This window comes from Galeopterus variegatus, unplaced genomic scaffold, assembly GCF_000696425.1.
Source record: "Galeopterus variegatus unplaced genomic scaffold, G_variegatus-3.0.2 Scaffold450, whole genome shotgun sequence".
Classification (NCBI taxonomy): Eukaryota; Metazoa; Chordata; class Mammalia; order Dermoptera; family Cynocephalidae; genus Galeopterus; species Galeopterus variegatus.
The window spans coordinates 610,920-632,312 of NW_007726561.1; the positions used below are offsets into that span (position 1 = coordinate 610,920).

Genomic DNA, 21,393 nt, shown 5'->3' on the forward strand with positions numbered 1-21,393 from the left:
TTTTTTTTTTTTAAAAAAAAAAAAGTCCCCGGGGCTGCCCAAATGTTTCTTTTCTTTTTTTTTTTTTTTTTTCCTTTTTGTCTTTTTTTTTCGTGTCCGGCAACGGATTGCAACCCTCAGTGTTGCGCCCGGACCGGACCGGGACCGGCAACGGGATCGCAACCCTCGGTGTTGCGTCCGCACCTCGCTCAGCCAGTGAGCGGGAACCGGTCTGTATGTGGGATCCGAACCCTCGGGCGGGAGCGCCGCCGGGCTCCCAAGCGGCGCACTGTAGCAGTGCACCACCGGGCCGGCCCTCAAGTGTCACTTTCTTAGTGAGCTCCACTGTGTCTATCCTATTTAAAATTGCCCCCCTCCACCCCACCCTTCTTACCCTGGTTCATATTTCTCCATAGCACTTAATCACTTTCTAGTATTCTATAGAATTTTCTTATTTACTCTCCCTCACTGGAATGTAAGCTCTGTGAAGGCAGAGGTTTTGTTGGTTCAGTCCTGTATTTCCAGTCACTAGAAGAATATTATCGCAGACCCTTCCTCACCACTGAAGTGGGAGAGCCCTACTAACATAGGCCAGAGGGTTTAAGAGTAATCTGCACTGAAGTTTTGTGACCAAGAGCCTTATCGTCAAGAGTATTAACGTCTGTTGTGGGGCAGAGGGTTGGTTTTAGTCAGTGCCCCAGGGTTGAGCAGGCCTAGGGGACCCAAATTCAAAAGACACAGTGAGAAGTATGTGCCCAGATTGCTTGGAATTCTAATGTCAGCTGGCCAACCCATTCTCTACTTCTCTGTAGAAAAGAGTATTTGGGGATTCAAATGAAAACTAAAAGATTGCTCATAATTAGAGCCAAGGACTAGTGTCCTGAAGCTATGATGGTCCAGTGTGTCCACGTCCACTGCCAAGATGTTTGAAATACTCAAGGCAAGAAATTCTATCCCCTGGAAAAGCTGTAGACAGCTTTTTTTCCTTCTAGACTCCACAGCAGCCACTCCTGGTTTTTGTTTGTTTGACGGCTGGCCTGTACTCGATCAGAACCCTTGACCTTGGCAGCTAGATCTCAATATACCTAATATTGGTTAACATGTACTTGAGGATAGAGGCCTCTAGAATGGATTTGGGTGTTTCCCAAGCCTCCTCAGCTATATCTTTATACAGTGTGTGCTGATTTTTAACTAGCTGAACTTTCCACGGGTAAATTTACTCCTGGGTCATTGTGTGTATATGGGCAGGGGGTGCGAGGTATTTGCCCTGCTGCATCATTGCTGATATGGCAGGTGCACCCTTTTGTATATCCATTCTCTTGGAAGCAGGGTGGGGACCCAGGAAAACAGGAAAGGAAAATGCAAGAAAGCTAATTTGAATTTTTCAGTAGTTCTGGTGAAAGGGGCCTCCTGGGAAAATGTTTTTGCCATTTCATTCAAATATTTCATAAGGTTGGGGTCACCTGCTAGGTGCCTTCGTGGCCTCGAAACATGAAAAGCAGGGGTTGGGGTTTCCTGGTTGGCACCTCTAGATATCAGTGCCCTAACATTGGCCTCTGTTTTCTCCCCAGTGAACACTGAGAGTGAGACGGCAGTGGTGAACGTCACCTACTCCAACCGGGAGCAGACCAGGCAGTGAGTGGGCTGGAAAGTGGGGCTGGGCTGGGGGGGTCTCTGGGTGTCGGTGTTGTGAGCCTGGTCCCTCGGGTTTAACAGGGCGACAGGGTCCAGGCAGGCTGGAGTCTCCACCTGGGTTCTGACATTGGCCCAGCCAACACCTGACTCCCTCATAAAACGTTTTTTCAGGGTGTGTGTCTCCTTCGTGTCCTTTGTTTCAGGGATCTCAAAGGTTCAGAGACTCTTAAGGATTGATAGCAAAAATATATCGAGGCGGGGGAGGGACCCAAAGCCCTCTCAGGGAAGGTGGGAAATCCTCTGGGGGAGAGAAGATCGGCTTCTGGTAGGTCTCTGGTTACCTGGGAACTGCAGGGTCCTTTGCTATGTTAACGGCGCCATCTAGTGATGATGATGGGGAACTGCAGGGTTCAAAAAAGGATTGGTGATTGTTGCGATGCCAGAGCGGACATTTTATTGCAATGATGGTCGTGAACCTCGTGGTTGCTTTCCTAAGCCCCTTTCAGTCCCCTCACACCCACAGTTTATAGCTCCATATCCCTTTGGTTGAACAACTGTGCTTCTCACCTACTGGTACAGACAGGCTACACGTTTTGCACATTACTCATCTTTATATCCATATCTGGCTTTGTTATAGGCTTTCGCCACATTTTGCTTTTGATGGTTTTCTTGTTTCTTCAATGTGCTGTTTCCTCTACCCGAGTGATACTTTGTAAAATCTCACCACTTCCTCAAGTACCTACTGTTTTCATTTAGATGCTTCCTGGACTCAGAATCTTCTAGAGGTTCCTCCTGCCCCTTGTGGCCATCTGGGCTCCTTTGCCTGGCTTTAAATATCATGGCGACACTTGCTTATTTCCCACTGCTTGCAGTTGCCCTGTAACATTTCTAACCAGTGTCAGTCTTGGGAGTGGATGGTGCTTGTCCCTCCCCTTCAGTCTTATTCAGCTCCGTTTACAGACTTCCCAAATAAACCTAGACTCCAGTCTCCTAGTGGTAAGTAAGCCATTCTGTCTCCAGTTCCTACTTTTTTTCCCACAGAGTTTTCTTAACCATGGAAGTTGGTGTTGAAACAACAAATCCCTTAATTTATCATGTGCTTTCACATGTGATTTTCACATGGATCCTATAAGAAAGGCAGTTTTGGCTGAATTGAGAAGCTGATCCTAAAAGTCAATACGAGGAAGTGTAAGGGACTCAGAGTAAATGACAATCCTGAAAAATCCTGAAAAAGAACAAAGTTAGAGGACTTAAACCTCTAGATTTCAAAACTTTCTTCTAAGCTGCACTAATCAAATCAGTGTGGTGTACTGGCCTTAGATGTGGTACTGGCCTCACGATAGACATATGGATCAATGGAATAGAATAGAATTAAGGGCTTAGAAATAAGCCCTTACATTTATGATCAATTTTTTTTTTTTTTAATAAAGCTGTTCAGAAAATTGGATGGGAAAGAAATGCCTTTTCAACAAATGGTCCAGGGACAATTTGGTATCCATACCCAAAAAAGATAAATTTGGACCTTACACTGTACACACAAATTAACTCAAAGTAAATCACCTAAATATAATAGCTGTAATATAGGCAGAGCAGGTATTAATTTCCCACTTTACAGTTGATGAGACTTAGTCGAGACTAGGTTGTGAATTGCCTAGTTGACATTAATTAGTGAACAGCGGAACTAAGATTGGAATACTGGTGTCCAGACTCAATTGAGTATCTTTGCCCCACATTTCACTAGGGTATGCCAGGGCAGGGGTAGTAACATTTGAATTCTACAGGATACATTTTAATCTCCCTTGACTTTGGTTTCATTATCTATAAAATTCAGATTTTGTAGTAGTTAGCATTTGGTTTCTTCACCCCTTGGTAGGATTCTTCAATCCAGAAAGTGTATGTGTCAGCTTTGTTGAGCCACTGCAGGAACACGGCATGTTCTCCAGCAGACATAGGAGTTCTTTGAGGTCTATGGCTCAGTCTTCCTTTTTCCATTGGAAGCACCCTGTGCTCCCTATTGGACTGGAAGCCCACTTCTCTGATGTAGGCCTTTGTGAACAATAAATCCCAACCAAACGTTAGGATTCACTATATTTACTTTTCCTTTGATGTCTTTGATGCCATTTAGACTGGAAGGTTCTCTAAGGTGGGAGGTGGTGGTTGTGGGCAGGTGGTCATCTCCCTTTCTTTAGTGTGTTCCAGGCTGTAACTCTGTAGAGTGCTTTGCACAAGGAGGGCACTTGGTGTGATTGGCATGGATTGGAGTGACCGATAGACTCTTGCTCTGTTCCCAGAGCCATCATGAAGCTGAATGGCCACCAGTTGGAGAACCATGCCCTGAAGGTCTCTTACATTCCTGATGAGCAGATAGCCCAGGGTCCTGAGAATGGGCGCCGAGGAGGCTTTGGCTCCCGGGGTCAGCCCCGCCAGGGATCGCCTGTGGCAGCGGGGGCACCAGCCAAGCAGCAGCAAGTGGACATTCCCCTTCGGCTCCTAGTGCCCACCCAGTATGTGGGCGCCATCATTGGCAAGGAGGGTGCCACCATTCGCAACATCACAAAACAGACCCAGTCCAAGTGAGTCTTGGCTGCTGGGGAATGCAGGCTGGGTGCCAGGAAACAGTGCTTGGTACCTGGGGAGGGCTCCTGTGCTTCCACTGGGGCATCAACATTTACCTCTTAGGAAATATTGCCTGGACCATTCCAGGGTCACTGCTTCCAATCCCAGCTCTCAAGGTGGGGAGGGAGAATGGGTCTGGTGGTGCCATTGGTGGAAGGGGTTGGGACATGCACCGTCATGAGCAAGAAGGGTTGTATCATTTCTCATGTAAAGTTTCATACAAGGTCTCTTCAAGCAAATCCAACCTTGGTGAGTTGGCCACTCCTTAGCACTCTGTGATTTCAGGACCACTTAGTGGTGGCAACGAGGCTGGCCAGCCTGGCCGAAGTCGAGGCCCTCAAGAATAAGTCATAATTACATCTCATCTCCCATTCCACCTTAACCACCGCTTTCTCTAATCTTCATAGCTGATCCATGTACTTGGTGGAAAAGAACAGGTCATGGGCCGAGCCCGTGGCGCACTGGGGAGAGTGTGGCGCTGGGGCGCTCCCGCCTCGGGTTCGGATCCTATATAGGGATGACCGGTGTGCTCAGAGCGCTCACTGGCTGAGCGCGGTGCGGCCGGTCTCAAAAAGGACAAAAAAAAAAAGGAAAAGAACAGGTCATGTTATGTCCTTAGTCATAATAAGTTTCTTTATTATTTACTTTTAGTTTAGGACATGGTGTCCTCCCTGAATATTTGTTTCAAGGGAGGACATACAGAATTCAAAATGTAGCTTTAGAGCCGTGGGCTGGTAGTCCCCACCCGTGCATTTGTGTGATAGACTGCGTTCTTGTCCCCAGCCACCTCCTGATTTGAAACAGAATCCAGAGTAACAGACTAGTGGTATTTCCCTGGCCCTTTCTTGGCTCTTCCCAAACTCTGCACCTGATTGGCCTTGTTTCAAGAGGAGCAGGTTCTGTGCCTTTGATTGAGGAGAGATAGGGGGAGCCTGAAGACTCAGTGTCACAGGGGACAACTAACTAGCCTTGTCCTTGTGGTCCTCAGGATAGATGTGCACAGGAAGGAGAATGCAGGCGCAGCTGAGAAGGCCATCAGCGTCCACTCGACCCCCGAGGGCTGCTCCTCCGCCTGTAAGATGATTTTGGAGATTATGCATAAGGAGGCAAAGGACACCAAAACGTAAGGTTCCTGTCTTTCTTGGAACTTCAGGGACTGCCACTCCCTCCCTGTATCATTCATTTTTTAATAGCAACAATATAGAGCTACAGGAGACATAGTTAAAAATACAAACTGAGAAATGAAATTCCCCTTCCTACCCCTAGTGTAACCTAGGAAGTCTGTGCACCTCAAGTATGTGTATGTATGTGCTTCTGCATGTGTTTGTGTGCCCACATGTGTGGGTGTGTGCATTCACATGTGTATGTGTGTGCGTGTGCACACACGTGTGTTAGCACAGCACAAAGAGGATCATATTAAATGTGCTGTACTTTTTCACTTTCTGTATCAGCACATATTGACATACTCATTTTTTTTTTTGTAGCTGCATAGAATTCCACGGTATGGCTGTTCAGAGTTTGTTTAACCAATCTCCTCTTTCTTTCTCTTTTTGCTTTTCTTTTTTTTGTGGCTGGCTGGCACTGGGAACCGAACCCTTGACATAGGTGTTACAAGGCTGCTCTCTAACCAACTGAACTAAGCAGCCAACCCCCAATCTTCTGTTTCTTGGTGGGTGTTTGGATTATTTTATTATCATTATTAGAAAACAGTGATGCAAAGGACTTACTGACACATGGTCCTTTGTACACTTTTTTCAGCCTTGTTGAGGTTTAATTTGTGTACAATAAATTGCACATATTTTTTAAGTATACAAGTTGAATTTTGACACGTACGTATCTATAAAACCAGCACCACAAGTAAGATAAAGAACATATCCATCACTCCAAAGTTTCCTGGTGCCCCGTGGCCATCCACCCTCCTTCCCCATTTCTCTATCCCTAAGCAACCACTGATCTGATTTTTCTAATCTCTTAACACTCACTTTTGTTCTGGAAACCGCAAGTCTGGGGTGGCATTGAGTGTCCATGTCACCACCACTGAGGCAGCTGTGTCCCTCACTTATTCCCCTGTCTTCCTAAGGGCTGACGAGGTCCCCCTGAAGATCCTGGCCCATAATAACTTCGTGGGGCGTCTCATTGGCAAGGAAGGGCGTAACCTGAAGAAGGTGGAGCAGGACACAGAGACGAAAATCACCATCTCCTCGTAAGGCTCCCTCCACTTCCCTGTTCATAAGTGGGGGTTGCACAGGGCCCAGGGTCAGCAATTTTTTTCGTTATTGAGACTTGACAATTGCTCCCTTAAATTGGGTACTGTTTCTGCTTCTCGAAGAAAAAAAATCAAAGAAGCAATAAAAAGCTTTTTTTTTCCTCTCTAAGAGCTGGAGCTCGCCCGTCTCCATTGCCCTGTAGGGTGGGGGTCAGCTGTAGGTGCTTCCTCTTCAGCCCTCCTGCTGCCACATCTGAGCTCTCTTCCTCTGCGTCTTGAGGACAGCCTGCAGCTAGGAGCCTGTCTGCCACCTCAGAAGAGGATGGGCTCAGTCCTTTTCTGTCTGTGTGGTGGGCTGCCGCTCTGGAAGAACCAAAGTTAAGGGGGTGGAGTACTCATTTCATCAGAGACTAGCCTGTGGGCAAAGTAATTGCTCTCTTCTGAAAAGGCACGGGAAATGGATTGCCTAGAGCCAACGGGGAGATTTGCAGGCACAAGCCTCCTTCCCGCCTGACCGGTTCCCATAACCTGTCTGTGACTGGATTCGTTGCAAACAGAGGGGTTTCAGTTAGGCATTCTCGTCTGCCTGCACCTCATTCCTGCCCTGGTTCCGACGGGACACCGAAGGCTGGAGATGGAGAGTTAGCAGCATGCAGAAATGGTGGACCCGCGACTCGGCTGGTGTCTGAGGCCTGGGCCTGGCCTGCAGTGCAAGGCTGATGCTGCCTGCTCTTCCCGCCAGCTTGCAGGACCTCACCCTGTACAACCCTGAGAGGACCATCACTGTGAAGGGGGCCATTGAGAACTGCTGCAGGGCCGAGCAGGAGATCATGAAGAAAGTTCGGGAGGCCTACGAAAACGACGTGGCTGCCATGAGTGTGAGTGCTAGGCAGCCCCTCTGCACCCTTCCCTGAGTCTGCCTGACAGCAGTACTTGTGGTGGCAGGGTGACAGACACACGGGCCCTATGCTGTGTGGCCTTGGTGCCTCACTTGATGCTTTTGAACCTTGATTCACCAGAGGCTTTACAACTGTATTTAGTTAACAGGGGTTGCTCATCTGGTTCTTGGGGTGGGGGGCGGCCCATCGTGGCCCTAGAGGCCTGTGATCCTTTTACAAATATGTGAAAATTTTGTGTTTATGTGGACTTTAGTGGAGGGAGGGTCCATAACTTTCTTAACGTTTTTTAACGGGGAGTGGGTGTAGGGCCCATGACTAAAAAGGTTCAGAACCACAAGTCTAGACATGAAATGGAGCTCTTTCTGCCCTCCTCCTCCCCGATGTGGTATTGCAGGATTATGAGGCTGGAGTCTTTCTCCACCAGGGTGGGGTGAGCACCCAGAGAGGAGGACTTCTGAGGGTGCACAGCTGGTTGGCTCTTCCTGATGGAGTTGCTAGTTCTTAGCCCAGTGAGAACATCACATCACCCACAACTCCGCACCCAAACTCTGTGTGCGAGAGTGTATGAAAACTACAGGGTCGGCAGATTTTTGTGCAAACGCTTGAACTTCTCCCAGTTTTTGCCCACTCATCCTTCTGGTTTAACCAGGGCCACAACCTGGGTGCCACCAGGCCAGGTTCAGAGGGAGCTGACCTGCCTGCCCCTCACCTTTCCTCCTCAGCTGCAGTCTCATCTGATCCCCGGCCTGAACCTGGCTGCCGTGGGTCTCTTCCCCGCCTCGTCCAGCGCAGTACCACCGCCTCCCAGCAGCGTTACTGGGGCTGCTCCCTACAGCTCCTTTATGGTAGGTGGAAGCTCTTTTTCCAAAGGACTCCTGGGCCCAGGTGTGGTCTTCCTTATGGGGTCCAATCCCCTGTGGGAGTCTGAGGCTTGGGAAGATTGTGGGAAGTGGGAAGGGTGATCTCAGGGATACCCCTTCTCTGCACTGTTCTCAGCCTCTGGCACTGACTCTCCAAAATGCCAGCCTTGCGGAGCACAGCCTTGGATGCTGCCCGGGATGCCTGAGCGCAGGAAGAGCTAAAGAGCTCGCAGCATCCTTTGGCAGCCCAGGGTGCAGTTAGGTGCCTGCATCCTTCCTCCTAGTACGATGCGAGGCAGGGGAGTGGGGAGGCTTCTGGGCTGTGCCCCTCATGCCCCCTTGATAATAGGGCCCCCTGTCCTGGCAGCAAGCTCCAGAGCAGGAGATGGTGCAGGTGTTCATCCCCGCCCAGGCGGTGGGCGCCATCATCGGCAAGAAGGGGCAGCACATCAAACAGCTCTCACGGTTCGCCAGCGCCTCCATCAAGGTGATCTGCTCTATGGGTCTTCAGTTCCTGGGATGACAGGGTCCTCTGCTCCTACCACCTCTGCGTTTGCTCCCCGATTCCCCATGTTCTTTTTGGAATTCTGCACCTTGTGTTTGGGACCCTACCCTGAGGAATAACAGTTGTCTTTGCTTTTGACCTTTCTCGGTCCTCCATGGGGTGCCTTCAGTGTTTCTGGGTTTTCGGGCTAGGTAGGAGGCAGGGTTGTAGCACAGAAAGAGAGCTTAGTTTCTGCCGCACGCTGACTTGGGTTCACATCCCGGCCCTACCTTGTTGCTTCCCAATAACCCATGTTATTAACCCATGTGGACTGAGCCTCTCTTTCCTCATCCGTACAGTTCTACGAAACCATATGGCTAAAGCCCCTGGCTCAGTCAGTGTCTGGCACACGGTAATGCTAAGCATTAGTTGTTCTTCACCTTCCCTGGCCAGGGTCCAGGGGAGAGAGAAGGGAGAGTGTGTCATAGTGAAATAAAGGTAATGTTCAGTTTCACAACCTGAATCTGTTTTAGAGGTCTTAAAAAGCTTTGGGCAAAAGCCATGACTGTTCTCTAGTGGAGGTGCAGTCACTGCACTCCTCCCACTGGTCATCTCATCTTGTCCCCACCTCTCCCTGCAGGACTCCACTGAAACCTCCCTGAGAGATTGGGAGGGGAGAGGGGACAGGCAGGCAGAACTTGGGAAATGTCACTGAAGCAAGTCCTTTTAATCGACCACCTGTGTCCTCATAACAGTTCTGGTGTGCAGGGCAATGACTGGACTCTCAAACTGTTTGTTCTTCCTCCCCTAGTTCTCAGATGGGCAGCAGAAGTAAGGGTGGTGGTTGGGGACCTGAAGGAGGTAGAGATGGTGGGGGTCTTCCAAAAGAGGGTCCCTCTTTGACCAGCTGTTTGCTTTGTAGATTGCTCCGCCTGAGACACCCGACTCCAAAGTTCGTATGGTTATCATCACTGGACCCCCAGAGGCCCAATTCAAGGTTTTGATCTTTCTTGTTTTTCCAAGCAGGATGCAGGGGATTTGCTGTTGGGTACTTCCTCTAAGTGCAGGAAAAAGGCCGGGGCAACTTCCCATTAACTGTCAAACCGTTTTCACATCTTTAAGCCTTCCCTGCATGATCCAGGGCTGCAGAGCTGCTTTCTTTCATATTGGCATCAGACAATTTCTGTTGACTTCTACTTCCTGAAGGGTCTACATGGGAGTATGGGAAAGAAGGAAGTCCGAGGGCCTCTTCCTTTTTTATTTTATTTTTTGTTTGGTGGTTGGTCGGTAAGGGATCCGAACTCTTGACTTTGATGTTATAACACCACGCTGTACCAGTTGAGCATACTCTGCTTTAGTTACTAAGGAAGGCCTTTGATGCCAAATTCTCTTCTCTCCTTTATGCCCCTGGTACATGCTTAGGTTCTCGAACTTCTGGTCAGATAGCCAAAGAGCTAACAATTAGCTTGACCTGACCTACTTCAGGATAGAGAATTGGGACAACTTGGTAGGCTACTGTGGAGCATCTGGCAGACCTGCCCTCTGCATGACTCCATTAGTTGCCATTCAGGGCCTTGAAATGTTAGTCATTGCCACGTCCAAATAAATGCAGTCATCCCAGACGCTGGAGGCCTGGTTTGTAGCTTATGAATTATATTCCTCTGGGAGTTACTCATAACTCACAATAATCCCCATCCAGGAGGATAATCACAAATAAGTAGAAGGAATGTTGACAGGTGGCCCTGCTGAGCGTTTCACATCTGCCTAGGGCAGGGTGGGCACCGCGGGCCAGAAAAGGACGGGGTGGAGCTTGGGGACTGCAGTTGGTGTTTACCACTCTTCCCTTTTGCCACAGATATGTGCTGGCTGATTAACAGTTACCTCCTCTTCCCAGGCTCAGGGAAGAATTTATGGCAAACTCAAGGAGGAGAACTTCTTTGGTCCCAAGGAGGAAGTAAAGCTGGAGACTCATATACGGGTGCCAGCATCGGCAGCCGGCCGAGTCATTGGCAAAGGCGGCAAAACGGTGAGCCACAAGGGCCAGGCTGAGAGCTCTGAGCCTTGGTCTCTAGACCCGACAGCTGCTCTGGCCTGTTGCTCCCCTGCCCTGCTCAACCTTAGGACTCCCGATTGGCCCATTTACGTGATTCTACTCCCCAGGCTCAGCCGCTGGTTCTTCCTGCTTATCACCTTCCTCTTGCCCCTCCCTCCAATCCCACCCTGAGCTCCTCTCTGGCCACCCCCAGGTGAACGAGTTGCAGAATTTGACAGCAGCTGAGGTGGTAGTGCCAAGAGACCAGACCCCTGATGAGAACGACCAGGTCATCGTTAAGATCATCGGGCACTTCTATGCCAGCCAGGTACACGTGGTTCTCCCCATCTCGGGAGGGCTGCAGGAGCCCAGGGAGCAGGAAGCAGAGACTCCGGAGGTTGACCTGCATGACCTTGATAGGTCCTGTGGCCTTGACCACATCTGCTTGCCTTTGGGCTGGGATGTGTTAGATGTTTTATTCTGTCTTAAAATAGTCGTTCCTGTTGTCTAACCTTAGTCCCTCCCCAGCCCCTTTTTGCACTGGATAGGAAAGGAAATTGGTATTCTCCATCACCCAGGCTTGCTCATGGAATAATAGTAATGGTATTGATAACACCATGGATTGCAGTTTTCAAATGCGTCATTTTGCCTTTCCTGGAATGATTGCTCCCTCCCTGGGTCCTGCTCTCCCCCCCCTTCCCAGAATTCCTCATCCCTGCACTGCCCAGCAGTGGCGCCGACTCCAGGGAAAGGTGATTGTCAGCTAGGAGGTTTTCCTCAAATCTAAAATTGCTCAGTGTTGGAACTGGAAGGGACTTTGGAGACAGTTGAGCACAGTTCCTACAACTCATGGAGGACAGCTGAGGGCTCAGGTGGCTCCTGGCTCCAGTGTGGTGTGGGGCAGGAGCAAAGAATGCGGGTTTTGGAGCCAGAGGGCTGTGAGCTCAGGCTCCATCTAGCCTCTCTGCTGTTGGATAAGTAACTCTCTTTAACCCTGTGAGATGTATTAATAAGAGCCACAATAATAACACCTGAGATTTATAGGTATTTATGACACACTCAGCACTGTTCTGCACGGTGTATGTATCTGAACTGATTTAATCTCCTCACTTTACAAGTGAGGAAACTGAGGCGTAAGAGGATAAATGATACATTTAAGGATGCACAGAGCCAGGACCTATTAAATACTGAAGCAGTTTCGGTTGATCAGAGTGAGGATTAAATAAAAAGGTATGTAAAACATCAAGCCAGGGCTGATGGAGTGAGAACACATATAAATATTGATTTCCACATTCTTTCTCCAACTTAGACCAGCTTTCTCTTTAACCGAGAAATCAAGCACTCAGTTTATGGAAAAGAGACATTCTGGTAAATTTCTATGACATGAATCAATTTTGCAGTTGATTTCCCTTACAAAATCATATTCTTCGAGGGGCCGGCCCGGTGGCGCACTGCTACAGTGCGCCGCTTGGGAAGCGCGGCAGCGCTCCCGCCGAGGGTTCGGATCCCACATACAGACCGGTTCCCGCTCACTGGCTGAGCGAGGTGCAGGGAGCAACACCGAGGGTTGCGATCCCGTTGCCGGTCCCGGGCCGGTACGGGCGCGACACTGAGGGTTGCGATCCGTTGCCGGTCATGATAAAAGACAAAAAGGAAAAAAAAAATCATATTCTTCGAGAAGAAACTTTTAAAAAGCAAAGGGTACTGATAGCGATCTTTTGGCATTTCATCCATTTTCACAATGGAGCTTATTTATTTCACCACTTTTTTGTTAACCCGTGTCTGGGCATTTTATTTCCTTTCCTGGGGTATTTACACGAGTGGCAGATTTGTGATAACGCCTCCTAATTTATAACCCTGGGACGACATGTAATATGCTTCTGCCTAGAAACTCTAGGAGGTTTGGGTTAAGTAACGTGTGTCAACTCTGTAAAGTTTTAAATTTTGATGAATAGGCTTCATACCACTGTTTCTCTTCCCTTGCCGCGTTCCACCCCCGCCGCTTCCTGTATTATCCAGTGGATGCTCAGGCTCCCCTTGGAGCAGAGAAGTTTAAGGTCACCCTTACCCTCAGTCTTCCTCTTACCTCTCTTCTGAGTCCTGCGTGAGCTGTTCGTTTTTGGCCCATGTCTGGATCCTGATGGCCTCTCTCTCCGTGGAAGGCTGTCTCCTTGGGGGTCTTCACACCCTCCCTCTCTTGCCTCTTGCTGCAGATGGCTCAGAGGAAGATCCGAGACATCCTGGCCCAGGTTAAGCAGCAGCACCAGAAGGGACAGAGTAACCAGGCCCAGGCACGGAGGAAGTGACCAGCCCCTTCCCTTCCCATCGACTCCAGGACAACGGGCGAAAATCGCGAGAGTGTGCTCTCCCCGGCAGGCCTGAGAATGAGTGGGAATCGGGGACCCCTGGGCCGGGCTGTAGATCAGGTTTGCCCACTTGCTCGAGAAAGATGTTCCAGTGAGGAACCCTGATCTCTCAGCCTCAAATACCCAACTGATTGGCCCAACACTGCCCACCTCTTGGGGTGTCACCATTGAAATTCTAGCTCAGGGTGCTTTTAAACGTGGATTGTTTAAGGAAGTTCTCCAGGCCCCACAAAGAGGGTGGGTCAGACCCCAGTGGGAAGAGAAATAAAATTTCCTTCAGGTTTTTAAAACATGCAGAGGGGTGTTTTAATCAGCCTCAAAGGATGGTTTGTTTCTTAACCCTAAAATCTTTCTAACCTTCTCCCTCCTACTTGGTTAATTGATTAAAATACCTCCATTCTCACGCCCTGACACTGCCTCTTCTTATATTCACATTAATTGTTTTATCTTTACTTCTATCAGAAAAAAGTGGGAACTAAGGCATTGCTTTGCTCGCAATATTGACTCAAGGGAGAAGACTCATCAGTGTCTGTAGTTTAATTCTAATCCCTCCCTAACCGACCAATAGGTGCAACGAGGAATTAAGAAGGGGAGAAGTGGGGAGAAAGACAATTAAAATATATAGTAATCCACGTTTAAAAGGAGTGCCCTTGTGGCCGATCTAGTCCAGATCACCATCTTGAGAAATTGGCACAATTGAAATTTCCTCCACTCTGTTGGGGCTTCACCACCAAGATTCCCCACCATATTCACATCCCTCTAACCAGTAGGTCCCAATCATGTCCAGGTGCACATAAGTGGTACTGATGCGCAGCAGGGTAGGGGCTGACCACTGTCCCTGATTCCCATCATTCTCAGGTGGATTTTATATTTTTTTAAAGTCTATTTTAATGATTGGATGTGAGCACTGGGAAGGGGATGCTAACTCCCCTTGATAAAGTCTCAGTTCCATGGAGGACTTGAGTGGCCCCAAAGGCTGCCACGGTGCCCTCACCCGAGCCCATGTGCTCTCATAAGGGCTGGTTCCCAGAGGCAGGGGTTGTGGGGCATTCCCTGCCACGGCACTGTTGCCTTCGTGGTGCTGGGACTTGGAACCCAACCTTGAGCTCCTGATAAAGCTAAAGTCCATCATCTGGTAAATTTAGTAAATTGGAGAGTATTTGCTTCTGATTTTATCCTAGAGGAATATTTAATTGATGGCTTCTGCCTCCATGGATCACTATTGGCATGATGAAAGGTGTGTCTAACAAACAAAATTCATAATACCAGGAGCATTGTGCACAAAGGAGTAAATTAGCTTAATTTATTGATTTGCCAGGCTCAATAAGATCCTGCTGGAAGTTTAGCCCCCATGGAGGACAGCGGCCATTAGTTAAATGAGGTTAGGCCTCCCCTCCTAATATACCAATTGTCAATGCATGTCAGCCAGGTGATGCACTTTAGCTACCCTGGACAATACTCTCAAGTGTGCTGGGAAGGGAGGAAGGCCTCTCCTGCACGTGGAAGAGCCCGTGCGTGGAGTCCCCCCCCTTTCGACATTGCAACAATGACAGTGACGAGACAACCATGGCGTGGGCAGAGTCAGGCAGTGCTGTGTGCGAAGTAAACTACCTCAAGGTATGAAGTTACCTCAGCAATTCTTTCCCTTTTTGTTCCCCCAACCCTGTTTTTGTTTTTTTTGTTGTTGTTTTTGATTTTTGTTTTCTGTTTTTTGGGTTTTTTAAAATCTTTTTTTCTTTGCGGCTTGCTCATATTTTATATAAAAAAGAAAAGCAAAGCAAAAGAGAAGCTGATAGTCTTGAATATTTTATTTTTTTAATGAAAAGAAAAAAATGAGAAAGTTATGTTTCATGATTTCTTACAGCATGAGCCAGTAACCCTTTAGGAACTCTCTATGGAGAACAGGCCCTGTGGGAAAGGCTGAGGGGCCAGCCCCTTGGGAGAAGGCTGGGGCTGAGAGGCTAGCCCAGGTTTGAGACAGTCCAGAGCCTTGCCTGTCTCTGATCTCTGGCTTCTAGAACCCCAAGCTGCTGGCCCTGCTGGAATATCCTACCTGGTAGGATTAAAGGTCTAGCAGAGCTGTGAGCACCCCTGGTGGCAAAATTACAATGTCCAACAAGCAGCTGGCCCTTGGCCTTTCCTCTTTCCCACATTGGTTAAACAGCATCCCAGCTGGTTCTTCCCACCTGAGGTGCTGTTGAGATATTTTAAAATATTGCCTCCGTTTTATCGAGGAGAGAAATAATTAAAAAATGTACCCTTTAAAAAAATCTATATTTCTGTGTAAAAGTATGGGAGCCAAGATTCTGTTCATGTAAGAAAGATGAGGCCACCCTCTCACCCTCAGAGAGGTCCACCTGGTTTGTCATTGCAATGCTTTTCATTTTTTTTTCTTTTGTTTGGTTATTGTTGTTTCATTTCAATCCCATCTTGCTACTCTTAGTCTATGTCCATAGACCAAGGAGCAAACAGATACTCAGATAACTGCCCCCTCCATCTCTCTACCTTCTTTAGATTGATGTGATTGATTGTAAAAGTGGACCCAAACTTAGGGAATTCTTGGTTTTAGGGGTGGTGGGTGGCAAGGAGAGGCAGGGGACATGGGGACGTGATTGGGACAGGTTCCCGCCTTGTTGTGGTCTTACCACTTTCTCCCCACGACATTCCTTCCCAGCCCCCAGAAGGATCTAGCCCAAAGAGAGGAGGAGCAGGAAAGTATTTAGGGGTCACATCAGACCAGTAGAATTAAGCCTCCCACCTGTCCCAACCACATAAAGGGTCTCCCAACTTTTCATCTCTGGCTCTATGTGATTTTTCCCAAAATGAAGCAGATAATGTTCAGACATCGGCCATTTAATGATTTAAAGCTAATTTCCAGCGGCAAGCATGCTTTGATATCTGGTTCAAACTATCATCAGGAAAAAAAAAAAAAATCCCACAGTACCTGAAATGTGATTGTTGCAGTGTTCAGTTTCCTTGGGGACCTGCGCCCTTCACACCTTAAATCCCGAGTCCTTTTCCTTTGGCTGATACAGCTCATAGAAGAGACCAGGAAGTGTGGCAAGGGGCAGGAAAACTTGACTTATTTGGATCAGGCAAGGCTCCACTCATCGCTGATATTTGCCCAGCAGGAAAATTGTGAAAGTTACGCTACCAGAAAGCAAAAGAGTTTGGTGTGATGGTTAAGGTTTAGTGGAATGAAGGGCTTTCTTGGCGGGCCCTCCTTGGGTCCCGAGGCCAGGTCTGGCCCTCCCGCATGGCACCTCCATGTCCCCATCCTTGGCGAAAAGCACTTGGGAGATTTGGATGATCTGAGAAAAGCGACTTTAAAAAAAAAAAAAATGCTTCTGTGAGCTACATATATGTGTGTGCTACATATATATTTTTAAGAAAGGACCATCTCTATAGGATATATTTTTAAATTCTTTGAAACACATGAAAAACCAAAATGGTTTTATTCACTGACTGACTTTGAAGCTGCATCTGCCAGGTACACCCCAATGGCTTTAATCCCCTCTAGGGTCTGGTTGCCTTTTGCAGTTTGGGTTGTGGACTCAGCTCCGGGGAGGGGTCTGGACAGGAGAGGGCTGTTTTTAAGGACAGAGAGTTTTACCACCCTTCGACTCTTTCCTCCCCTCCTTAGTCCTTGTCAGTCTTTTCTCCTTTTCCCTGAGCTCTCCATTTTTGGGGGCAGTTGGGAGCTATTGTCTTGTTTAATGCCTCACTATTGGCAGAAATAACCCCATATAAAACCCAGAGTATACTGGAGGGGACACTCCAATTGGTTCTATGTGTCCGTCTCCTCTGTGCCAAAGACAGACAGACAGAGGCTGAGAGAGGCCGTTTCTGAATCAAAGCAATGGCCATCTTTCAACATAGACCCAGGCTGTCTGAGAGGAGGGGCCTCATGGAGACAGTTTCGGCTAAAGACAAGTCCCGTCCTTTCCCTTCTGAGGCTCCTGGGGACTTGGGAATGGTACTTGCCAAGGAATAGGGAGCTGAGAAAGGGGTCCACTTGCTCCTGGTTGCACTTTGGGGGAGGGGAAGTTTGGGGGTCCAAATAGCTCCTTGTGAGACTGCTCTTAGTCCCCTACCCCACTGCAGATGGCACCGCCTAGTTCCCTTCAGGCCTGGCAGACGGTTGGTGAGGAGGGGCCTCCGCTAGCTCTCAAGGGTGCCTTCCCTTCCTCTCACCCCAGACATACCCTCTGCCAAACTGGGAACCAGCAGTGCTACGTAACTACCTCACAGAGCCCCAGAGGGACTGCTCAAGCCTTCCTGATGCACGAGAGAAGCTGGGGCCCTACCTGGGCAGCCCCTTCCTCCCACCGCGTCCAGGGGTGGGGGGGGTCTTCTTTCTTTCCCCTGAAGTGTTTATGCGGAGATTCTAGTGGCTTTGACATTCACACCACGTGACTGGTTCGCCTGTTTGTTGAGAACGTGTAGGAGGAAAACAGCACAGCCTGCCACAGTAATTTCAGGAAGATTGAAAAAAATCCTCATCAATGCCAGGGGACATAAAAGCCATTTCCTTTCCAAATACCCAATGATTTAGATGCAGAACATCTCTCTTGTATTAAGACTTAGAGTAACACCAGCTGAGAACTTCAGTTTCTTTTCTTTGGATACAGGCTTCTCTATCGGGGTACAGGACAGAGAGGGGGCCTCATGACTGAAGGTGGCTTAGAGGGTGGGCAAGAGCCCCAACCCTGACCCTCGACCCTGTATACGCCTTGGGGCACAGTCTGATGGCGCCATGACTGGTGCCGTGGTGTGGTCGAATCGGATTGACAAGACAAAAGAAAAGGTTTTTTTTTCTTAAATGAAATAGCAGGAAGCTCCCCGGGAGCATGTGTTTTGAGTAACCACAGGTGATGGATGCTACAAGTACAAATGGATTAACTACCTCAGTCCGTACAGTGAGATTGGAACTAAGGGTGTGAATCCCAGCCAGGAGAAGTGAGTTGAGGCTTGTGCCACAAAAGGTTTGTCCTTGGGGAACAGGCAGGCCTGCCAGGATCCCCCTCATATCGGTTGGGTCGGGAGGGCTAGCCATTAGGTCCCCCCTTTCTGCCTTCCTTGCCCAGGTTTCCCCTCTTTTGCCTCCAGCTTGTCCCCCTCTCACCTGCTATAGTTTTGTTGGACCAGATGGTGAGGCGAGGCTTTGCTTTCTCCCTTCTACAGAGGAGGCTGGTTGGAGGTGAGACCTGGGGCTTAGCCTGGAACCCATCCTCGGCCTCAAAGTCAGGAAGCCTGGAGAAGCCAGAGCTGAGACCTCCTCAACAGGGCTTCTTTGAGATCCTCCACCTCCACTGGACCCTTTTCTCCATCCTCAAGGGGACAGTTGGCTCTAGAAGGAGAAGGGGTGGAGTAGGATCCTTTGCCCTGGGAGAGTCCGAGGACTGGGCTTGCTCAGGCCTTCTGTGTAGTCAGGGAGCTTGACTGGGTGGCCCCGGCCCCTCCCCACCCTCTAACGGATCTCCTCGTAGCAGCCCCGTTTCACTTTTGTTTTATCTACCTCTTAGCAAAACTATAGAGAGAAATTAGGTAGTGGCAATTCCACTTGCTTAGGTTAGGGGGGGGAAAGATCTCTTTTTCCAAAGGAAAAAAAAATTACCTTAAAAATTACTTTCCAAAAAATTAAAAAACAAACAAAAAAACCAAAAAAAATCTTTTTAAAAAAAGAGGGAGACATTTTCCAGTGAGCACTGGATTGTTTTAATTTCCCAAACGTTTCTCCTTTTTTTCCCCCCATAAATAAGTTTCACTCTTTGGCAATTTTCTTCACTTGTTTAAGATAAGGTGCCAGTTATTGTCACAGGTACAGCTTTCACAGTTGTCCTGGTCTTGCCTCATGGGCCCCCCCATTCCTGCCAGCAAGTCTCTGTGCTTCTCACCCCTGTGTGCTCCCAGCCAGGTGATGCCAGTCACCCCCACCTGCAACAAAGGCTTGTGTATGTTGGGGGTGCTTCAGTCTTGACTCACCATTGCCCCTTGTGGGGGCTGGGGAATCACTTATAACATTTCTGTGCAAATTTTATGTAAGCCACTGCTACGGAAAGGCATGTTCAAAATGAATTCTAGCAGATTATGAGTTACCGTATGAATAAACATCCTCTGCAACCATTTGGATTCTCCCCTTTCTCCAGAATCTTGATCCTGGTTTCCTGAAACCAAAATACCCTAAAAGAGCCCCCTCCTCTGAGGCAAAGTGGATTGGTTCTCAGTCCTGAGACATCAGAGTGAAAAAATTTATTTTTATGAATGCGAATCATGGGAAGGGCTTCTGCTTGTGATTGCTTTTATAAATGAGTGCTACCTTATTCTGTAATTGCAGCAATTTTGAAAATTGTACTTCCCTTGGAAACCTGCCAGCCATCACCACCCCGATTTTGATTGTACCCTTCCTCCCACCCTTTAATCTGTTTTTCTTCTGTCTGGGGAAGGTGGGGCAGCTGGCTCAGACTTTTGGAGTTTGTTCTTTTGACTGACGAGCACTCCAATTTTCTTTCCCGTGAAGGTTGTTTCAGCCACAAACCACTTTATTCCGCTGTTTGAATTTCAAAATAAAAGGAAACTTATATTGAAAGCCGAGTGTGTCTGTGTCTCAGAGAGGGTTTTTTGGGTCTGGGAACTGAGATGCTCAGACCTTCAGGGGGCAACCTCAGCATATGAGAGCCCTGGTTCACAGGGACCCAAAGTTATCCAAACAAAGTAGGCACTTTTCTTACATGTCCAGAAGAGTGACAGAGGAGTGGCTTTTCGGTGGTGCCCTGCGTTTCATTTGCTTTGCATATCGGGGGTCAGATGTTTGGAATATGGGCTCCATCATTAAAGAAGATGTTGGGAAATCACTCAGACAGCAGTAGCCACTCTGCAAGTGAGGAGGGTGTGTTGCTCTTCCTGACACTTGGCCTAGGAAGAACTATAGATGGCTTCTGATTTTGGGTTTCCTGTAAAGGAAAATGTCTATTCTGACCCTGCTTTCTTCTGTTGTTCCCCCCTTTGAAGGCCAAATAGGCGGAGGGAGAGCATCAGGTGAGGATATTTGCTAAACTACGGTCATGGTCACAGCAGTCTGTCTTTCCTCTTCTTCCCACTCTTCTGCTTCCTTCCTTCCTTTCTGTTTTTTCCCCCAATCTCTCCCCACCCCCACCACTCTTCAGGCCAACTCCCAGAAAGCAGGGCTGGGGACCATTCCTGCCTTCCCCTTCACCAAACTGGTCGTCATGGCGATGGTTGACTCTGGGCTATGAAAGGTGTGATCTTGCCAAGGACTGCCATGACCCCAGAGAGAAGCACAGATACCTAAGATGTTAGCTGTGTGTTAGCTTTATTAAACTGGATGGAAGGGGAGGCTGTTCTAGTAAACCGACAGCTGAAATGGGAATTTTAATCTTGTTTCATATGCACCAGTGAAGATTTCTTTTGGAGAGATACTGATTAGTTGTTAAGGGTACAAAGTTCTAGAATCTAAACATCTATGTGACTTTGGTAACCTAACCTCTCTGATTCTCAGTTCCTCCATCTATAAAAAAGGAACAGTCATTTTAGGATTGTTTTGAGGATTAAATAGGTAATCCAGCATGTAAGGCCTTTAATGTCTATGTGTGTGAGAAACACAATGTTTATCTTAATAACTCCTAAGTGTTCCATTCGGTGGCTGAGGCTGTGATCCTGATCCAGGTTGCCCCACTTACGATGCCGTTACCTTGGAAGGTCTCCTCTGATCCGGAATCCTATCGTTGACAATGGGAACTTCCCACACTCCCTGTCCCTTTTCATGAGTGTGGCTTTCCTCTAGACTCCAGCTTCTGAGAGACAAGTTCCGGTTATGACTGGATCTGCCCATTGGCCACTTTGCCATTGCTTTAAATCTGGTGTATGTTGCCATCTCCTGAAATACATGCTTTCCTTTGCTCACTCATAATTGTACCATTCCAATTTGCCTGATAAGTCTTTGGTTTATTTCCCATTGTTCCTCCCACACATTGGTCGTTTTTCCAGCCCCAGCCAACACTTTTTCAATTCTACATAGTGCCACTCCTAGTAGGTCCATCTCATACTGTTTGTGTGGCCTGGGCTAGAGCCTGAGGCTGGTCACCTACTAGTCCATTCCATCGTTTCCAATCCTTCAGCTGTGGGAGTGTGATTTGAGGCCTCTGAGGAAGTGGAGAGCCAGATTGAACCTCATCTGGAAATGGGGGTTCTGTTCTGGAAGCTGTGGTATGTTTATCTGGGGCTTCCTCCCTGTTCAGGATCTGGGGCCAGGACTTCAGTCTGAGGACCTACCTTCTTCACATTGGAACATGACCC

The 21,393-nt window shown here is 48.3% G+C and overlaps 1 protein-coding gene across 2 annotated transcripts in view; it reads left to right on the forward strand.

The window, feature by feature from the left end:
- Positions 1-13,490, forward strand: part of IGF2BP1 (insulin-like growth factor 2 mRNA binding protein 1) — a 40,837-nt gene extending 27,347 nt beyond the window's left edge. The window contains exons 5-15 of one of the 2 annotated variants that reach the window (XM_008568897.1): positions 1,551-1,614; positions 3,906-4,187; positions 5,219-5,353; positions 6,311-6,433; positions 7,179-7,314; positions 8,058-8,180; positions 8,563-8,682; positions 9,602-9,676; positions 10,574-10,705; positions 10,926-11,039; positions 12,925-13,490. In XM_008568897.1, the coding sequence (XP_008567119.1) occupies positions 1,551-1,614; positions 3,906-4,187; positions 5,219-5,353; positions 6,311-6,433; positions 7,179-7,314; positions 8,058-8,180; positions 8,563-8,682; positions 9,602-9,676; positions 10,574-10,705; positions 10,926-11,039; positions 12,925-13,017 (1,397 nt within the window). In that variant the 3' untranslated portion in view covers positions 13,018-13,490. The remainder of the gene's footprint in view (positions 1-1,550; positions 1,615-3,905; positions 4,188-5,218; positions 5,354-6,310; positions 6,434-7,178; positions 7,315-8,057; positions 8,181-8,562; positions 8,683-9,601; positions 9,677-10,573; positions 10,706-10,925; positions 11,040-12,924) is intronic. The other variant, XM_008568898.1, reaches the window with a different exon arrangement.
- The last annotated feature ends 7,903 nt before the right edge of the window (positions 13,491-21,393 follow it).